Below are 18,140 nucleotides of genomic sequence, written 5' to 3'. Positions count from 1 at the left end.
ATTTAACAATAGAAAATAAAAATAATAGAAATGTAAAAATCATGTATAAGTTATATATTTTTAATTCGAAATAATCTTCTTAATTTTTATTTGATCGAATTATATAATTTCATCAAAATAAAGTAATAAAAAAAAATACTATAAAAAGATATTTTAAGATATCTATAACATGTTCATTTAAAATTACAATACAGTCACAAAAACATGGCGCTGTGTTATATGAGGTAATAAAATAATGCTTAATGTTTTTTATCATATTTTATTTTAACTAATAATATTAATATTAAAAATTGGTTTTATTTAGATTGCTTTCTCGAAGAAGCATTGATCCTTGTACTTTTCGGAATTTTTACACTTGCAGGTAATTTATTATATAATGCGTAACCTTCATTTTATTTGAATGTTATTTATGCCGACTTATTATAAATTAAATTATTAAAATAATTTCTTAGCTCACGAAATATCGCTGTCTCGAAACCTCTATTTAAAGAAATTATCGAAATTTGTGAAACTCATGATGAGAAGAATTTGCGCCTCAAGAGACCTTTGTCACCACATTTGACTATTTACCAAATTCAATTAACAGCATTTCTTTCAATTACACATCGTACAACAGGCATGATTTTATCAAGTTATGCTATGTTATTTGGTATAGGTAAGATTATTATTTATTTTTACATAGATTAAAGAAAGAATAAATTTAATAATTTTTATTATTATTATAGGAACATTACTCATCCCAGGAGGTATTCCTTGTCTCATAGAAATAATCACAGAATTAGGTTTATCTGCTCCTGTTCTTTTCGTAGGAAAAACTTTACTTGCTTTACCTGCTACATATCATATATTTAATGGATTGCGTCACTTGGTAACTTTTATAGAAATTATTATTATATTTATTCAAGAAAATTTATATTTTTGATTAAAGTTTCTTTTTATTGTTAAAATTTGCAGGCTTGGGATTTGGGAATGTTCCTTACAATCAAGGAAGTATATAGTACTGGTTATGCAGTGATTGGACTATCAGCAATTTCTGCTATTGCTCTTGCTGCTATATAAATTTAGATAATTATATTATGTTGTGATATAACTTCTATCAAAAATTAATTGTATTATTAGATCAATAATAATTCTATCTTGTACTTTGCGCAAATTATATTAAATTTATAACAAAAACAGAACTAGATGCTATTAGTAATTAATAGATATTATTAATAATTAATTTTTAATAGAAATGTAAACAAATTTAAAAATGTCAATTTATTTAACAATTATATTTATATTTGAATAATTATATTTTAATATATGCGAATATGTTAATAAATATATCATACAAAACCTTCAAGAGATGAATCAATAAATTTTTTATAAATTGCCATAAATCGCGCAACAAATGCTTCTAAATGGAAAATTGGTTTTGATCCTTTGTGCATTCTATGTTCATATTCTGCTGCAACTGTTGCAATTTCAATTTTTAGCTGAAGATCACAATTTTTTATACATTCTTGTAAAAGACCTTTAAATATCAAATCACATGGAATCGCGTGAGTTAATAATTCATAAAGTCTGTCTCTTATTGCAAGAAGTTTCTTTGGACTTTGTTCACTGACCATCATATTTGCTGTATTACGAATATATACTTGCCAGTCTGGTTCTGTAATATTTTGATCTCCAGTAAATGGATATCTAAAAATGAAAGATTAATATTTAAATTATTGTAATTAGATTTGTGTAAGATCACCAATCTTTTAATATTCTTACTGTTCAACTTTACAAGCTTCAAGCATTAATATAGCTCGTCTAAGATTTCTACCACTAGTTTCTGCCAATCTTGTAGCCAGTTCATCTGGTAATGTTAAACCTTCGCGTTTACAAATTGTATGTAAAATATCTTTTATATTTTTTATTGATGGCGCTGGAACTCGAATTCCTAAACATCGTGATCTAATGGCTGGCAATACACGAGATGTTGAATTTGCACAAAGTATTAATCTACATGTAGCAACATATTTCTCCATAGTTCTTCGAAGAGCATGTTGTGCATCTTTTGTCAGCTGATCCACATTTGTGAGTAATACCACTAATAAATTATACCATAATATTATAATAAATTATTAAGAAATATATAAAATTAGATAATTATTAAAATTAATGATTAATTAAAATTTAAAAATTTACCTTTAAATTCTTTTTGTCCATTTGGATCTATTTGATGTGTTTGAGCTGTTGTTTTTACTAAATCCATCACTACAATTCTATCATATATGCCAACATCACTTGGATTTACTTCAATGTGATAGTTGCTACTTATTGTTGAAATTTCTAATTTTTTTTTAGAAGGTGTCTGAAAGCAATAATAAATTTATTCTTTATTAAAATTAAACTAAATATATAAAAATATGTTTTATACTTCAAATGTCATAGTTTCCATTCTTAATCTCTCAGTTCCACTTCCATATAATTCTTTTATAATACACATTATACGAGTCTTTTTTCCTGCCCCTGATGGTCCATAAACTAATAAATGTGGAAAATCTCCTTTTTGTATCTAAAATTATAGAATAAGTTTATTTGTGAATAGAAATAAACTTCATTTATATTAATAAGGAATGAAACACATAATCATATAATTTTAGCATAACCTATGTTTTCTAAGTCATGATTACCATATTTTTTAAATAATTTGCTTGTTCTTTATGATAATCCAATTTTCCGAGTGTTGTTGGACGATATTTATCCACCCAAAGACTCATATTTGCTTGAAAAATGTATAAAATAATGTTATTTAAATCTCTATTAAATTTATGATTTAATAAATTATTTAAATATCATATTATAATAAATTATAATCATACTTCGAATATTGAACTTATTTAATAATGTTTTCTTTTATTTATCTAGATATTCACAGTTATATGTAAATCAAGAGTACTAGTATTTATCGTTTTCTAAGGTATTGAATTCAAAAACGCGCGAAATTATAACAATCACATCAATCATAGATAAGATATTTAATAGATTTCATAATCATTTTATGAGATTTGGTTTCGATCTTATTTGGAAGGACCATATATTATTTATGATATAAAAATATTTTTTTTATTATATTTATATTGTATTTTCTAAAATTTTGTAAATATATATTTATATTTATATTTGTAAAAAATATATATAATCAATTAAATAAATAAATATATTTCATATTTTAATTTTAATTTATTTTAATTTTAATTTTTACTTTTATATTTTATTGTACAATATATGTTTATTCTTAATAAAAAATTAACACACTTTGGTAAACATTATAAAAAAAAACAAATCAATATTATCGACAATAAAATTACAAGATTATTAATTTTTATAAAAATGAAATTACGTATAAAATATAATATGCTATATACTTATTCATTACATTTACAAAAGATAATTACTAATAATGGCAGTGAAAAAGTTATTTTAATGAATATGCATTAACAATAAACATAAAATAACAAAAATTATCATATAAATCAAAGTGAACTTAAATATAAAATAAATGCAAGTAGATTTTTTATACAAATTTAAATTTATTAAATTTAAATTTGTTAAATGAAATGCAATGAATTTGATTTTGGACTGAAATTTAAAAAAAAATAGATTTTTAAATATTTAAAAATATAGTTAATAATAATAACGTAAACTAGCAGAAAATAGAATAGAATTTTTCAGACTTCATTATCACATATTTTCAACGATATGTACAAGATACACAATACATATATATTATGTTAATATTTTAAGTATATAGTGCATCATATAAATGCACTTAATTCACAGAATTATTTTGATAATATAGAAAATATATAATCTTATCTCAAGTAATAATTTCGTGAAATTTGTAACAATTTTTAAGTACATTTTTTAAAAAACATGCAAGTTGTGTAACATATAAGTTACATGATTTATAATTGTAATACTTTGGATAAATATATTGTCCAATTTTTTTCATACTAAATATATATATACAAATAATATTTAAATTATTAATTAGACTTATAATTAAGTTTCGAAAATTATATGGCCAATGAATAAAATAATTAATGTATACATATAATACGAAAGTAAAAGATCTACTTGATGTGCAAATTGCACATATAATTCTACATGAAATGTTTAATTGCTTACTATATTAAAAATAAAAAGTAATATAATCGATATCGCAAAATGTATCGAACATATGTTTATACCCAAACACCATGTGGATTCTTGCTTGTAGGTACTGCAGTCTCCAATTGTCTTGGTGAACCTATCATTTTACGTGTACTACCGGGTTTGTGGGCACCTGTGGAATAAATATATAACATTTAATATATAATTATATAAAATTTTTAATTATATTTTAATTTAAATTTTGAATACCTTCAAATAATGATTTTACTTGTTCATCTTGACAAGCAACAGCAAGACTTTGTAAATTAGCTTCTTTCATATCCGCTACTAATCGTTCTACTTGTAATTTTTTCTCAACAATTGCAGATTCTAAACTTACTACTTCAAGCTTTAATGTTTCTGCACATTGTGAAGCTAACTCAGCGGAACGTTTAGCTTGTTCTACTTCATTTTGAAGATGTTCAACTTCGGTAATGATTTTACGCTCCATTATTTGTCTTTCATCTGTTTCACGACTTATATTGTGTTGTTCTATAGCAAGTTCTTCCATAACTAATCTATAATACAAAAAAAAAAAAAAATAATTTTAATATTGCATTAAAATATTTAAACTTAATATACTTTTACCTGATTTTGTTTTTACATTGAAGTAATTCTGTTTCACAATTTGCCAGTTTTGATCTTAATAATGTAATTTCTGATTTTAATGTTTTTTCTTGTTGTCTAACTATTTCACTTTCTTCCTCAACATGTGCTAATTCTTTTAACTATAAAAACAATAAATGTAATTACAATTTTATTAATTAATAATAAATGTATAAAATATACCTGTTCTTCAATAAGACGCCCCGTAGTTTCCATACGATTTACTTCTTGAGAAATGAAATCTATCTGATGCATCTGTTCTCTATTTTTAGTTTCCCAATATAATATTTCAGCATCAAACTAAAAAATAAATATTGAAATGTACTTTAAATTTTTTTTATAAATTTATAAATTATATGAATTTATAACTTTATACTTTAGTAAGATCTGCTTGTTGGGCATTAATAGTATCACGTTGTTTATTGACTAGTCTTATAAGTTCAACATAGCGTTGAGTGTAAGCAACAGTAACCATATTTTGAGTTTGACCAGATAATTGACTTACAGATTGAGTTTGTCCTTTTGTTTCTTGGAATTCCTAAACATACATTAATAACATTGATAACAATAACTATATTATAATTATCTTTATATTAATTTATTCCTCTAATTTTCTCTCTCATTCACTTTCTCTTTATCAAGATAATATAAGAAATAATATATGAAAAATATAACAAATATTTCGTGTGTGTGTGTGTGTGTGTGTGTGTGTGCACGCGCGTGTATATGTATGTATTTATATTTAAAAAATATATTTATCTGTAGAACCTGAATAAGATTTCTCTTTAGTTTGACAGAATTACTGGAAGATGGTTGATCTTCTTTATGAACATGAGAACTTCCAATATTTGTACTAGATTGAAAATGTGATCTTCCAGGACTATTTAAATTAGGTGGTGGAGGATCTCTGTATGGGGGTAAAGTTCTTAAAGGTGGTGAAGCTGGACCTGGAGGATCTCTATATGGGGGAACTTCACGCACTTTCTTTTGTGATAAATGTGTGTTACTTTCACTGCTAGTAGCATGGGTAGGCGATTGAGCTGGTTTTTGTATATTTTTTTTTATATTTAATTCCTTATTTTTTAAATGCAATGTAGGTTGAACTATGGCAACATTTTCCATTTGAATCTGAAATATATATGTAAAATATATATGATAAGATAAATTGTATAAAAATGATGTTGAAAATATATAACATAATTTAAACATTATTTACTTCTGTATTATTTTCCATAACATGTCCATGCAATCCTCCAAATGTTAATGATTTTCTAATGTCACGATTTCTATCAAGACATCCTTGTAAGTCATCAAATTCAGAATTTGGAATTACAGTATTCTTGGTATCATCTTGTCCATTATTAGTTGTAATATGTTCTGTGGTAGGACTCATTATACCATTTGAACGTGTACCATGATTTAAACGAGTTCCTAATGAACTAGAAGCCTTATTATTTTCCGGAGTAGAACGTCTTAATATTAACTGAACCTCTGAAGAATATTCTCCCCATTTCACTAAAATCTTAAAAAAAAAAACAATAAATTATTCTGTTCTTCAATTATTTATTTCATATTAATACCTTTAAAGGATTTTCATATGGAGCTAAGAGACGTTCGTTAGTTCTCCATCTTTCTACTAAAGTGAATCTACCTGTTTGTCCTGTTGCATGGGCTAGAGCATATACTACATCCTAAAAATTCAATTTTATTATATAAATTATAATTTTATTGAATCAATAATTTTATAAATTATAAATTATAAAATTCAATATTTAAAATTATGAAAATATTATTATAATATTATATTAAGTATATAATATAATATAATATAATATAATATAATATAATATAATATAATATAATATAATATTAATTATATATATTAATGTTAAATCAATTTAAATATTTAAACAGACATTACCAACCTGACATGTAGTAGTTTCTGTAACACCACATACAATACGTTGTATTCCTTCTACCCATACTTTCAACTCCATAACGTCACCAATTTAGAATTTCAAGATTGAACTTTTGCATTGCAAAATTTTATCCCTAAAAAATTATAAAATTACTTAAGCTAATTTAAATTATAACATTAAAATGAATTCATGTAATAAGAAAATCAATAATTATATATTTACTGACATACGTTTATATTTAAATTTCATCAAACATTCATGCTTGAAAAAAAGTTTAAATAATATTACAATAATTAGACAATTCGTTGTCTATAACCTTAATCATATAATTATCAAAATGACAGATTTACATCCATGTTAATATAGAAGATAGATAAACTTTCCTCTAACTTTGCCTGTAGCAGTTTTGCCACTTATTAAAAAGTTAAACTTTTGTAACTATTTTGTAACTTTGTAACTAGTAATTAAATATGCTTTAATAAATATATATATATTTATTATATATTTTAATTTTTTATAGTTTAATATTAAATAATAAGAAAACATTAATATAAAACATTCAATCTAAAATACACAGAATTCTAATTTTGCTTTGCTTTGCAAAAGAAGAAGCTGAATATATTAATTATAACACAGCAAGATACAGAATAGATCTAACATTTAATGTATTTTTTTGTTCCATACTTTGAGAATATTGCAATTTTTTTATCATTTTAATGTCATTTTCAACATTACCAATTGAAGTAAATATCATGCAACATTAGTAATGGTTGGAATTGGAATTAAATTTTAATTATTAAATAAATAAAAGATAAAACAAATATTCTTTTCTAATATAAAAATTGGATCGAATAGAATTTATTCAAATTTTTAATTAATAGATTAGATAATAAAACGTAAAATTAATTTAATTAATAGATAAAAAGATGTAAAATTAATCGATAAATATTGTCTTTTAAAATTTATAAAGTAAAGAAAACAAATAATACAAAAAGAAAAGAAAGATATAATAAAAATTAATTACTAGCCATTTCTTAAAAGCCTTTTAGATCTTTTTAAAAATTTCTCTTAATCTCTTATTCAAAAGATTAATTTTAATTATTTTATTTTATCCTATCTTTGAACTTGTTTCGTACTCAAAACATGGCGCTTATGGTTAATTCTTATTCTATTTTTATCCTTTTCTTTATTTATATTTTGTTTCATTTATGGCACTTTAGAGATGGCGCTGACTTTTTACTCTATCTCTATCTTTATTTTATTATTTATTCTTTTAAAGTAAATATAAATATTTTATCTTACTTCGTTTTTGATTATATCTATTGAAACAAAATAGTACTTTCAAATATTATATAAATAAAATGCCAAAAGTACGTTCACAGAAAACAACTCGTATTCATAAGGAAGTTGTAAAACAAGGTATGAAATATTTATTATAACACATATAATACTAATATTTTTTTATAATACAACAAATTAATTTGTTAAAAATTTATAGGAATTTTATTTAATACGGATATTGGACAACACATTTTAAAGAATCCACTTGTTATTCAAAGTATGGTTGAAAAAGCAGCAGTTAGACCAACAGATGTTGTATTAGAAATAGGTCCAGGTACTGGTAATATGACAATAAAATTATTAGATAAAGCTAAAAAAGTTATCGCATGTGAATTGGATACTCGAATGGTAGCTGAATTACAGAAACGTGTACAAGGCACAGTCTATCAATCAAAATTGCAAATTATGATAGGTGATATTCTAAAAACAGATTTACCATTTTTTGATTTATGTGTTGCTAATATACCATACCAAATATCATCACCTTTAGTATTTAAATTACTTTTACATAGACCAATGTTTAGGTAAGTTTATTTTATTTAAAAATTGTTTATATATTATATATTATAGTTTATTCATACAAATATAATTAAAGTATTTAAAAGATATAAAATAATTATATAGAAAAAATAAGAAGAAACAGACTTGATTAGCATTATTTTCTACAGATGTGCCATACTTATGTTTCAAAGGGAATTTGCTGAACGTTTAGTAGCAAAACCAGGTGATAAATTATATTGTCGTTTAAGTATAAATACTCAATTATTAGCACGTGTGGATTTGCTCATGAAAGTAGGAAAAAATAATTTTAGACCACCACCAAAAGTAGAATCAAATGTAGTTAGAATAGAACCACGTAATCCACCACCTCCAATTAATTATCAAGAATGGGATGGTTTGACACGAATTGCATTTGTCAGAAAAAATAAAACACTTTCTGCTGCATTCAAACAAACTACAGTTTTAACAATGTTAGAAAAAAATTACAAACTTCATTGTAGTTTGAATAATAAGGTTAAGTATGGATGTAACAAATATCTGAAAAAAAATCTGTCTTAATATTAACAGAAATTGTTTTTTGTGATATTTAGATAATTACAGAAGGATTTAACATCAAAGACATGATAAATGATATTTTACAAAAAGCAGATGCTGAAAATAAACGTGCAAGAACTATGGATATAGATGATTTTATCAGGTATTACAAATTTTATGAATTTTTTTGATAATTGATTTACTCTAAAATTAATCTTATGTTAAAACTTTCAGCCTTTTACATGCATTTAATGCGAAAGGAGTACATTTCACATAATTCAAAAGTATAAATAATGCAAAAAATTTATATTATAAATTAAGAAAAATATATGATAGAAAAAAAATTTTTTTTGATTAATTTTAAATGTATTATATTCATATTTTATAATATTATATGTCAAAATGTACAATAACTTAAGAAAAAAAATGAAAACTAAAATAATTCTTATAAACTAATTATTTTATGATTTATACATAACATATATAATTTTACACATAGCAATTATTCTAAGTCTACATATTTTTACAAAAAATTATATCTGTGTAAAATTTTAATTAAATTATTAATTTATAACATACAAATATATTTACAAATATTCTTTGGGAATCAAAATCGTAGGGAAATATAATGAAATTTGTTGTACCTTAATGAAGGTAATAATGATACATGCATATATACATGTATTCATGTATACATATATTTATAGAATTTTTGCTTTCTTTTTCATATTATTCAGAATTTAAAATAAGTATTATGATTGAATTTGGTTATTTTTTTTATACAGTAGATAAAATTATAAATAAAATCTATGACACTTTAATATTTTATACATAATTTCCATATATTTTACAACACATGTGGAAGCCATTTTTATTTAAAAAATAAAGAAATGAAACAACATTATTAATATTTTATATAATGCAATATGTTTCTAAATATTATATTCATTTTCTTACAATTATAAAGAAATATTGATAATAAATCATTAAAATTAACATGACTTCACCATGCTTTATCGTTGTATTTTATGCACACATGATTATTTAAAAAAATCATAATAATAACAATAAATTTCTAATCACATGATAAATTTCATCAAATAATTTCAATTAGAAGTGTAATATTTTTCTAAATTCAAGCTAATTAATGAACAAATGCATTATTATTTTTATTGATTTTGATTTGGTGTTACCCTGAGATCTTATGTAACCCCTTGCAAATTTTCTAGGAGTTGCACATATTTATTATTTTAAATCAAATAATTTTTTAAATCGGAATGTTTCAATGTTGCATATTTTAATTTTAAGCAGGATGCCGTCGAGTTAATCGTGATCGATTCGATGAATTACGTGTTCTACTACTAGATCGTTTTCTTTTTTTACTTTTATGCTTATCCTTATGCTTTGATTTCTTTTTATATGTATATGACTTAGCTGAATAATTACTGCATTGACTATGTGATCTATAATCTTCGTCGAAATCTGAACTACTTAATGTTGCTTCTCTCGCTTTAGATTTTAATTCACGACTTTTTCTTGAAACATCTCTAGTTATCCAATTGCTATCGTTATCACTCAAATCTCGTTGGGATTCTCGTCGCCTAGAATTATCTCTCGTTACTTTTTGAGATGCATAAGAAGATGCACTGCTACTTCTAGATAAAGATTGTCGATCATTTTTATATCTTAATTCTTTTCGATGAGATTCTTTTCTATCTGGTATTTGTCTTGTTTTACCTCTTGTTCTAATTATTCTCTCACTTCTGCCGGTATCAAAATCACTCGAACTAGTAGTATATTTCCTTTTCGATTTTCGTAATGTATGAGATTTTACATTTTTAACATCATCTGATTCAGTACTACTATTGCTACTGAATGATTCATCATCCGAGTATCGGGTTTCTTTCTTGATTAAATCTTTACGAACACGCACAGTAACTTTTGCGGAATGCTGTGGTGTGTAATAAACAAATTTTTTTTCATCCATCGGTTTTGATTGTGTTTCATGAGAACTACTGTCACTACTAGTACTTAATCTTCTTTTAGTTGTTCGCTGAGTGTTTCTTTTGGTTCCTTTTTTTCTAGATTCACTTTCTCCGGAACTGGATAAATTTCTACTTGTTCGATTACGAACTCTCGATTCTATTGATCGATTGCGTCTTTTACTGGTCATACTTCTTTTTGTATGTTTTCTAGTACGATTTTGATACTTTCTACTTCTTCGAAAAGTGTAATCACTATCTGAATCGGAATTACTTTCATTAGATGAGGATGTTAATTCTCTTTTATTAATATTATGAGATGTACTAGGTTGAGCAATATCTTCATACGAAGTAGGTGCTGTAGCTCTAATAATGATATAATTATATAAATAATGTTATATATATGTAAATTAATATAAATTGTATATTTTTTTTATTTAAATCCAGAGTTTCAAAATACAAACATTTTTACTTACTCGGCATTATCATTTGGTATATAAGAAATATTTATTTCTTCAGGATCAGATGAAAGTAATTCTATGATTTCTGGTGTTCTTTCATGACGTGGTTTCACATAACCAATTACCTCACAATCATTATCCGATGAAGAAGAATCGGAAGAAATAGTTAATACGTTTGGTACATTGTATGGAATTTCTAATTGAAAAGTCTGCCCTACAGTACTTGGACCTAAATAAAATAATATTTTATAATTCTAATTCTACATGAAATAATACATAATACATAAACATAATATAATATAACAAGAAAAATTAAATAAAAGATTTACCAGGCATATTGATTGTATGTGGTCCTACATTGGGCATTTCTGTATTCATTCTAAGATCAATTGCTTCATCTAAAACTCGAACATCTGAATCGTCAGAACTAGTGCTAGCACTACTAGGTGCAGGTGACAAAACACTTGATACATATTCATTTGACAGGCCTATAATAATAATTATTATCAATTAATAATTCTAATTTAATAATTAAAATATTAAATTTTTAATATAAGAATAATAAGATTAAATACCTTGTGGTAAATAAGTCACAGACTGATCATAACCAACTAAATCAAAATTAGTTCGTGCATAATTAAGCAATTCATGAACAAAATGATCTGTAAATGTACTAAAATGAGGCCGTACTAAATCTCGAAATTCTGGACTTCTGATATCATACTGACTAAGAGCATCCAATATGACTCTCAATACATATGCAACATGAGAAGCATTGTTATTAAGTAATACTTGCAACTCTCTATTTAACCATGGTATAAGTCGATTTAATTCTCTTGGTTCTCTCCTATATATAAAAAAAAGAATATTTTTTTACATAAAAAATAATAAAAAAACAATGATTCCAATTTTTTATATAAGAATTATATAAATAATATTTTACCGATAATAATCGGCACTACATTCACGAAAGCGACCAAAGACATCCGGTAATGCAGTAGCCCAAATTCCAAGCCTATAAATATTACGACGATAATCGGCTGGATTTACACGTCTGCGTAAACGCTCTAACATTGAGACTTGTGGTACTATACTTGGTAATTGTTCTCTTCTTGCAACCTGATCTGGATTAAGTACTACTTCATGTGGACGTCTATGATGACCTGTCATAGTTGTCCTATAATGATTAAAATTATTTATGTATAAAATTATTAGACATATAATACAATATATTAAATTAATTTAAGTTACATAATACCTATAATGAAAACGATGAGTGCCAGTATCCATGGTATGACCCAATTCAAAATTAAGATCCAAAGTAGCCAATTCTCTGGGTACATGATATTGATCATAATCTTCTTCTGATCTAACATTGTGTATAATTGACTTAAAAGTCTGTTTACACAATGGACATTCTGTCTTTATTTTAGACCATTGAAGCAAACAAGTAAAGCAAAATTGATGAAGACAACTATCAGTAAATGATGTATTCACTAATTTGCCTAAACAAATACTACAATTTGGTGGAGGTGAAACTGCACCATCACTACGATCACTATTATCTGGATTTTGTACAGGTGCTTCTGATTTAATAGGTTCTTCTGCACCTGCAGCAGAATCTTTTATTTCCAGTGGACCTTCCATTATACATTAATATGTTTGTCCATTTATCAAAAGGAACTATCCTGAAATATATAATAATATATCTTATATTTTATATCTTATATGTTTTATATATGTGTGTATATATATATATATATATATATATATATATATATATATATATATATATATAAAAATTATGTTCAATATTAATAAATTTGTTTAAAGTATTAATTCTATTTGTAATATTTAATATATATGAATTTAATGTATAAATTAAAATTATTCAATTGTTATTATTCAAATTAAATTATCGCACAATATTAGTAATTATATTTATTTAGTTTATGAAGTAACAATATTTATGAAAAATATTAAAATTTATCATTATTAATTAATATTATTCATAAATATATACTTAATATAATAGGTCTTTTAAGATGTTATATAAATAATTTTATTATAGAATACAAATTAATAGCTAATAAAACAACTAAGTTGAATATAAACTCTATTACGCAGGTTTCGTCAATGTTCATTCAAAAAACAATATTACAATAAAAGTCTTTCGATTTCGAAATTTAATGAAAATCAATACGATTAATTTTTAAAAATTTAATTTTATTTAAAGAAAAAAAATACTATATGAAAAAGAAAGAGGCGTCATAAAGCTGTTTTATAATCGGTATGTTTCCATTTTATTCAACTTGTTATTGATTATCGATGTCACTATTTTTTTTATAAATCATATAGTTATCTTGATGCCATTTCTTACCTGTAAAGAACAAAAAGGAATATCAGCGTTAATACGAAAAATAATTAATATCTTGACGAAACTATCTTCTTTCAGAAACAGTACTCTTACAGCAACCCATGATCGCAAAACGGAAACTGGTATAGCATAATGCTATGAATGAGACAGATATTAACCGAAGGTAAGAATTATTATCATCAGTGATACCTTCTTAAAGAAAATTCCTAGTGCAATGGAGATAATATATAAATATATATTACAATTAAAATCAACTTATTTGTTTGAATTTTATTTTTAATATTTTAATTTATTAATATTAATTGTTTACATTATTCATTATCTTATTTAATAATATGAAAACAAGTAAAAAATATATTTGAAAATAGTTAATTTGTATCAATTGTATTTCTTATCTTCAGTAGTGCCAATATTGCAATACTTTTAGATAATTTAGTGTTAATTTATTGTACGAGAAAAATAGAATATTTTATATTTTATTTAAGTTTAATCATAATTATATAAAATTATAAATAAATATTATTTTTACTGATTTTTTTTTATCATATTTTTATTTTTGAATATTTTCGATTATATGTATACATTTCTTATAGATTGTTGCATTCTTATTTTTGTTGTATTCATAATTTATAATTATTTAATATTAATTAATAATTTATATTTTAAATGTGATGGTATAACTTTTCAGAGATTATATTTAAAATTTTTTTATAGGAAACATTTTCTACTATATTTATTATATCCTTGTATATTGAATTAATTTTTAATAACAAAATAATAAAAACAAAATGTACAAGCAAAAATATATATATATATCTTATATGTATACTTATATTATTTTATATATCGTATTATAAAATAAAATTTCTATATATGTATCTATACTGTAAACTCCATTTTGTTAGTTGAAAAAAATAAAGAAAAAGATACGTCATAAAACTTTACGATTATATCATAAATCATTGAGTAAATGTTTTATTAAAATATTTGTTATTTAAAAAATTATATTATTTTTAATGATATGGTATTCAACAAATTATTGATAAAATAACGATAAAAATAAATTTTTATAAATATTTCTATAAAATTAATTGATACTTTGTTTCATATTAAATAATCTTAGTTAATTAGTTAATTAGTATTTTAATTTATTATCCAAATAGATTTTTATTAAGTGATTTTAATTAACAATGATATTTTTTATTTGAATAAATTATCATATTTGAAATCTTAATATATTGTATTAGATATCCATGTTTTATTTGAACTTGATAAAAGGAAAAGAAAAATATTTATTCGATTTTTTGCAATTACAATTTTATTTCTTTTACTAACTAGTTAGATTTAAGTGGAGTTGTAGTCTGTTAAATAGTATTTGAAGGTATTATAATAATTTTTATAAAAAAAAAAGTTCCAAGGATTACATATAAGCAATTATACGTAATAAGAATAATTTCATCAAATATAACAAGATTATATATAATCAGATATAAAACAGAAATGATGATTTATTATTACAAAGATATTTTGTATATTAATTCTATATGAAGATTTATAATTTTATGTAAAACGTTATATTAAAAAAAAATAAAATGGAAAAAATATTAGATGCATTAAATGCAAAAATAATTGCTGCAAATAAACATCAAGATTTGATTCATAAATATAAAACATTAAATACAGATGAAGAACGTATAATGTTTACTCTCAATGTTATGTCAGAATATAATATAGTTCCTCAAATATGTGATAATAAAAAAGATGCAAAAGAATCTGAAAAATTAAGGGAACAGGGTAATAAGATATTTGTTTCAACTCCATTGAAAAATTATACTTGTGTAGAAGCACTGAAACTATATACTAAAAGCATAGCTTGTGCTCCTTATCCATCTGAACAACTTGCTTTAGCATATGCTAATAGATCAGCTGTTTTATTAAAATTACATAAATATGAATTATGCATTCAAGACATAGATAGAACATTAGCATTAGCATATCCAAATAATCTACGTGCTAAGCTTTATGTGAGAAAAGTTGAATGTTTAAATGCACTTAAACATCCTAATATAGAAGACACTATAAAAGAAGCACAATATTGGTTGGAAAAAATGTCTTTGGATGACAGAAAAAAATTAAATGAAAAATTAAAATCTATAAAAAATGTGTTACCATCTCAAAAGTTTAAAAAAGAAAAGTTTATGAAACAAGCACCGCTTCCTAAGATAAAGACTCATAATATTGAAGTTCCTTGTGCTTCTGATGCAATAACAATAAAATATAATGACAAATATGGTAGACATATTGTGGCTACCCGTAAAATAAGTCCCGGTGAAGTAGTTGCAATAGAAAAACCTTATTCATTAATTTTAACTCCTGATAATATACATACTCATTGTTCAAATTGTTTAGAAGTATCTTGGGCTAATATACCTTGTGAATATTGTACATATGCTATGTATTGTTCAGAAGAATGTAAAGCTATGGAATGGAAAAAATATCATGATATTGAATGTGCAATATTTCCTTCTATGTTACAAATGAATTTTGTTAAATTAGATTTATTTAGTTTGAGACTTGCTATTCAAGCTGTAAGAGAAGCTACAAGTATACAAGAATTAAGAAAAGAATTAGAAGAAGTTGAGAGTTGTGAAGGTAAATAATAATATATTTTCGTATCAAAATTAATATTAGTGTTAATAACATTAATATAATGTTTACAGATCCTCGTACAAAAGGTTTTTCTAAAAATGGAATGTTTCTTAGTGATAAATATAGAAGTTTGTTAGGTCTTATAACTAACACTGAAAAACGTTCAGTACAAGATCTTTTTAGAAGATCCTTAGATGCAAGCTTTATTTTATATTTTCTGGCAACGTGTAGTAATATGTTTGGAAGTCCATTAAGGAAAGATTTATCCGTATTAATAAAAAATGATAATGTTACATTTGTTGGTGGTCTTATATTAAGACATCAACAGTTGATTCCTAGTAACATTCACAGTGTATGTAATTGTTAGAAATATAATATTATGTAATTTTGACAATTATTCTTGTAAATGACAATTATTTTTTCTTATCTAATTTTTTTTTTTCTTTTAATAATTCATGCTTAATCATTTTCTTAATAATGATTATTTTTAGTTCTCCGAAGAATGTGGATTAGATGCAGTTGAACGTGGTATTGTAGCTATGCCATTTTTTAGTCTAATTAATCATAGTTGTAATCCAAATATTTTAAGACATTCAAGATCTAATTACATGATCATTTATGTTATATATCCTATTAAAAAAGGCGAACAGGTATATATATTGAAATTTTGGCATATAAATATAATAAAAATAATAGATGATTGAACTAATTTAATATAATATAACAAAAGATCTATTCTTTTTTTTAAGTTATATGATAATTATGGTCAACATTATGCAATTACTCCAAAAGAAGAGAGGCAAAAAGAACTTTTGAAACAATATTATTTTAAATGTAATTGTCTAGCATGTCAAGAAGATTGGCCATTATATTACAATTTAAAATCCTTTAAAGTAAATTAATTAATAATTAAAATATTTCAAAAAATTTTATCTTGCTATTATTTATTTTTATAATTTATTTCTATTATAGAGTTTAATTAAGAAGAAAGAAGATGAAAGCAAAATTAATCATGTATTAAGAAAATTCAATAATTATGTCGATATCGCGACAGAAGGAAATATATCGGATAAACATATTGTTGACGATTTGTTAAGAATGATCGAAGTATTATATGACTTAGTGTCAATGCCTTGTGAAGAAATGAATAATGTGGTAGAAACTTTGAAACGTGTCTATGATTTGAATGGAAATCGATTCGAAATTCCTGATCTTTAAATAATATACAATAAAATTTATACAAAGAAAAAACGAATTAATAGTATGTTTTATATAAAAGATATGAATTTGAAGCTATTCTTTCTTTTCTCTAAATAGAATATTTCTATACAAATGTCTATTTAATAATTTATTAATATTTGTACTATATATTTATATACTATTTTATAAATAAATTTGTAATAAATACATTTATTTACTATAATAACATCTGTATGTGAATTTGTATTCAATGTTTATAACAATATATGTGATATATATGATATATCTATTATTATTTATTAAATATCGATTGACAAAAAAATCCAAAATATAAAATATCAATTAAAGTATTTTCATTATACCAAATAATTAAGTATTTATG

The 18,140-nt window shown here is 23.5% G+C and overlaps 6 protein-coding genes across 10 annotated transcripts; 3 read left to right on the top strand and 3 right to left on the bottom strand.

Annotated features, from left to right (window-relative positions):
* Window positions 1–98: 98 nt before the first annotated feature.
* Window positions 99–1,345, top strand: LOC100865319 (succinate dehydrogenase cytochrome b560 subunit, mitochondrial). Its single transcript, XM_003694753.4, has 5 exons — window positions 99–224; window positions 305–361; window positions 453–655; window positions 726–868; window positions 955–1,345. The coding sequence occupies exons 1-5, from the start codon at window positions 205–207 to the stop codon at window positions 1,057–1,059; spliced, it is 528 nt and encodes a 175-aa protein (XP_003694801.1). The 5' UTR covers window positions 99–204; the 3' UTR covers window positions 1,060–1,345.
* On the bottom strand, window positions 916–3,316 carry RfC38 (replication factor C subunit RfC38). Its single transcript, XM_003694749.4, has 6 exons — window positions 2,856–3,316; window positions 2,667–2,758; window positions 2,411–2,548; window positions 2,179–2,344; window positions 1,762–2,080; window positions 916–1,686 (listed from the first exon to the last, which is right to left on the bottom strand). The coding sequence occupies exons 2-6, from the start codon at window positions 2,751–2,753 to the stop codon at window positions 1,329–1,331; spliced, it is 1,068 nt and encodes a 355-aa protein (XP_003694797.4). The 5' UTR covers window positions 2,754–2,758; window positions 2,856–3,316; the 3' UTR covers window positions 916–1,328.
* RASSF8 (ras association domain-containing protein 8) lies at window positions 3,197–7,100 on the bottom strand. 3 transcript variants are annotated; one of them, XM_003694741.4, is made up of 10 exons: window positions 6,944–7,100; window positions 6,720–6,846; window positions 6,375–6,485; window positions 6,011–6,316; window positions 5,563–5,922; window positions 5,171–5,332; window positions 4,978–5,094; window positions 4,777–4,916; window positions 4,399–4,706; window positions 3,197–4,321 (listed from the first exon to the last, which is right to left on the bottom strand). In XM_003694741.4, the coding sequence occupies exons 2-10, from the start codon at window positions 6,789–6,791 to the stop codon at window positions 4,221–4,223; spliced, it is 1,677 nt and encodes a 558-aa protein (XP_003694789.1). In that variant the 5' UTR covers window positions 6,792–6,846; window positions 6,944–7,100; the 3' UTR covers window positions 3,197–4,220. The 3 variants fall into 3 exon arrangements, with proteins under 3 accessions (XP_003694789.1, XP_012343648.1, XP_086764994.1); XM_012488194.3 differs by having other exon boundaries at window positions 5,776–5,922; window positions 6,944–7,082; XM_086908868.1 differs by having other exon boundaries at window positions 6,940–7,055.
* Window positions 7,101–7,755: 655 nt separating this feature from the next.
* LOC100865081 (putative dimethyladenosine transferase) lies at window positions 7,756–9,545 on the top strand. The gene is made up of 5 exons (XM_012488195.2): window positions 7,756–8,132; window positions 8,212–8,578; window positions 8,723–9,068; window positions 9,146–9,252; window positions 9,324–9,545. The coding sequence occupies exons 1-5, from the start codon at window positions 8,075–8,077 to the stop codon at window positions 9,364–9,366; spliced, it is 921 nt and encodes a 306-aa protein (XP_012343649.1). The 5' UTR covers window positions 7,756–8,074; the 3' UTR covers window positions 9,367–9,545.
* On the bottom strand, window positions 8,572–14,047 carry LOC100864130 (E3 ubiquitin-protein ligase Topors). 2 transcript variants are annotated; one of them, XM_086908860.1, is made up of 8 exons: window positions 13,913–14,047; window positions 12,791–13,220; window positions 12,476–12,709; window positions 12,108–12,379; window positions 11,862–12,020; window positions 11,548–11,761; window positions 10,827–11,437; window positions 10,569–10,744 (listed from the first exon to the last, which is right to left on the bottom strand). In XM_086908860.1, the coding sequence occupies exons 2-8, from the start codon at window positions 13,177–13,179 to the stop codon at window positions 10,707–10,709; spliced, it is 1,917 nt and encodes a 638-aa protein (XP_086764986.1). In that variant the 5' UTR covers window positions 13,180–13,220; window positions 13,913–14,047; the 3' UTR covers window positions 10,569–10,706. The 2 variants fall into 2 exon arrangements, with proteins under 2 accessions (XP_003694792.3, XP_086764986.1); XM_003694744.3 differs by having other exon boundaries at window positions 8,572–11,437.
* A 1,454-nt stretch (window positions 14,048–15,501) lies between these two features.
* Window positions 15,502–18,041, top strand: LOC100864362 (protein-lysine N-methyltransferase SMYD4). 2 transcript variants are annotated; one of them, XR_004225117.2, is made up of 5 exons: window positions 15,502–16,561; window positions 16,630–16,910; window positions 17,050–17,208; window positions 17,289–17,451; window positions 17,531–18,041. XR_004225117.2 is itself a non-coding variant. In XM_003694745.3 (5 exons), the coding sequence occupies exons 1-5, from the start codon at window positions 15,502–15,504 to the stop codon at window positions 17,774–17,776; spliced, it is 1,890 nt and encodes a 629-aa protein (XP_003694793.2). In that variant the 3' UTR covers window positions 17,777–18,041. The 2 variants fall into 2 exon arrangements, 1 of the variants encoding a protein (XP_003694793.2); XM_003694745.3 differs by having other exon boundaries at window positions 17,308–17,451.
* The last annotated feature ends 99 nt before the right edge of the window (window positions 18,042–18,140 follow it).

Source organism: Apis florea, unplaced genomic scaffold, assembly GCF_048593485.1.
Source record: "Apis florea isolate Af1SG1 unplaced genomic scaffold, ASM4859348v1 contig_3081_pilon, whole genome shotgun sequence".
Lineage (NCBI taxonomy): Eukaryota > Metazoa > Arthropoda > Insecta > Hymenoptera > Apidae > Apis > Apis florea.
Note: the sequence above shows the minus strand (reverse complement) of the source record. Positions and strands in the feature narration are given on the sequence as shown.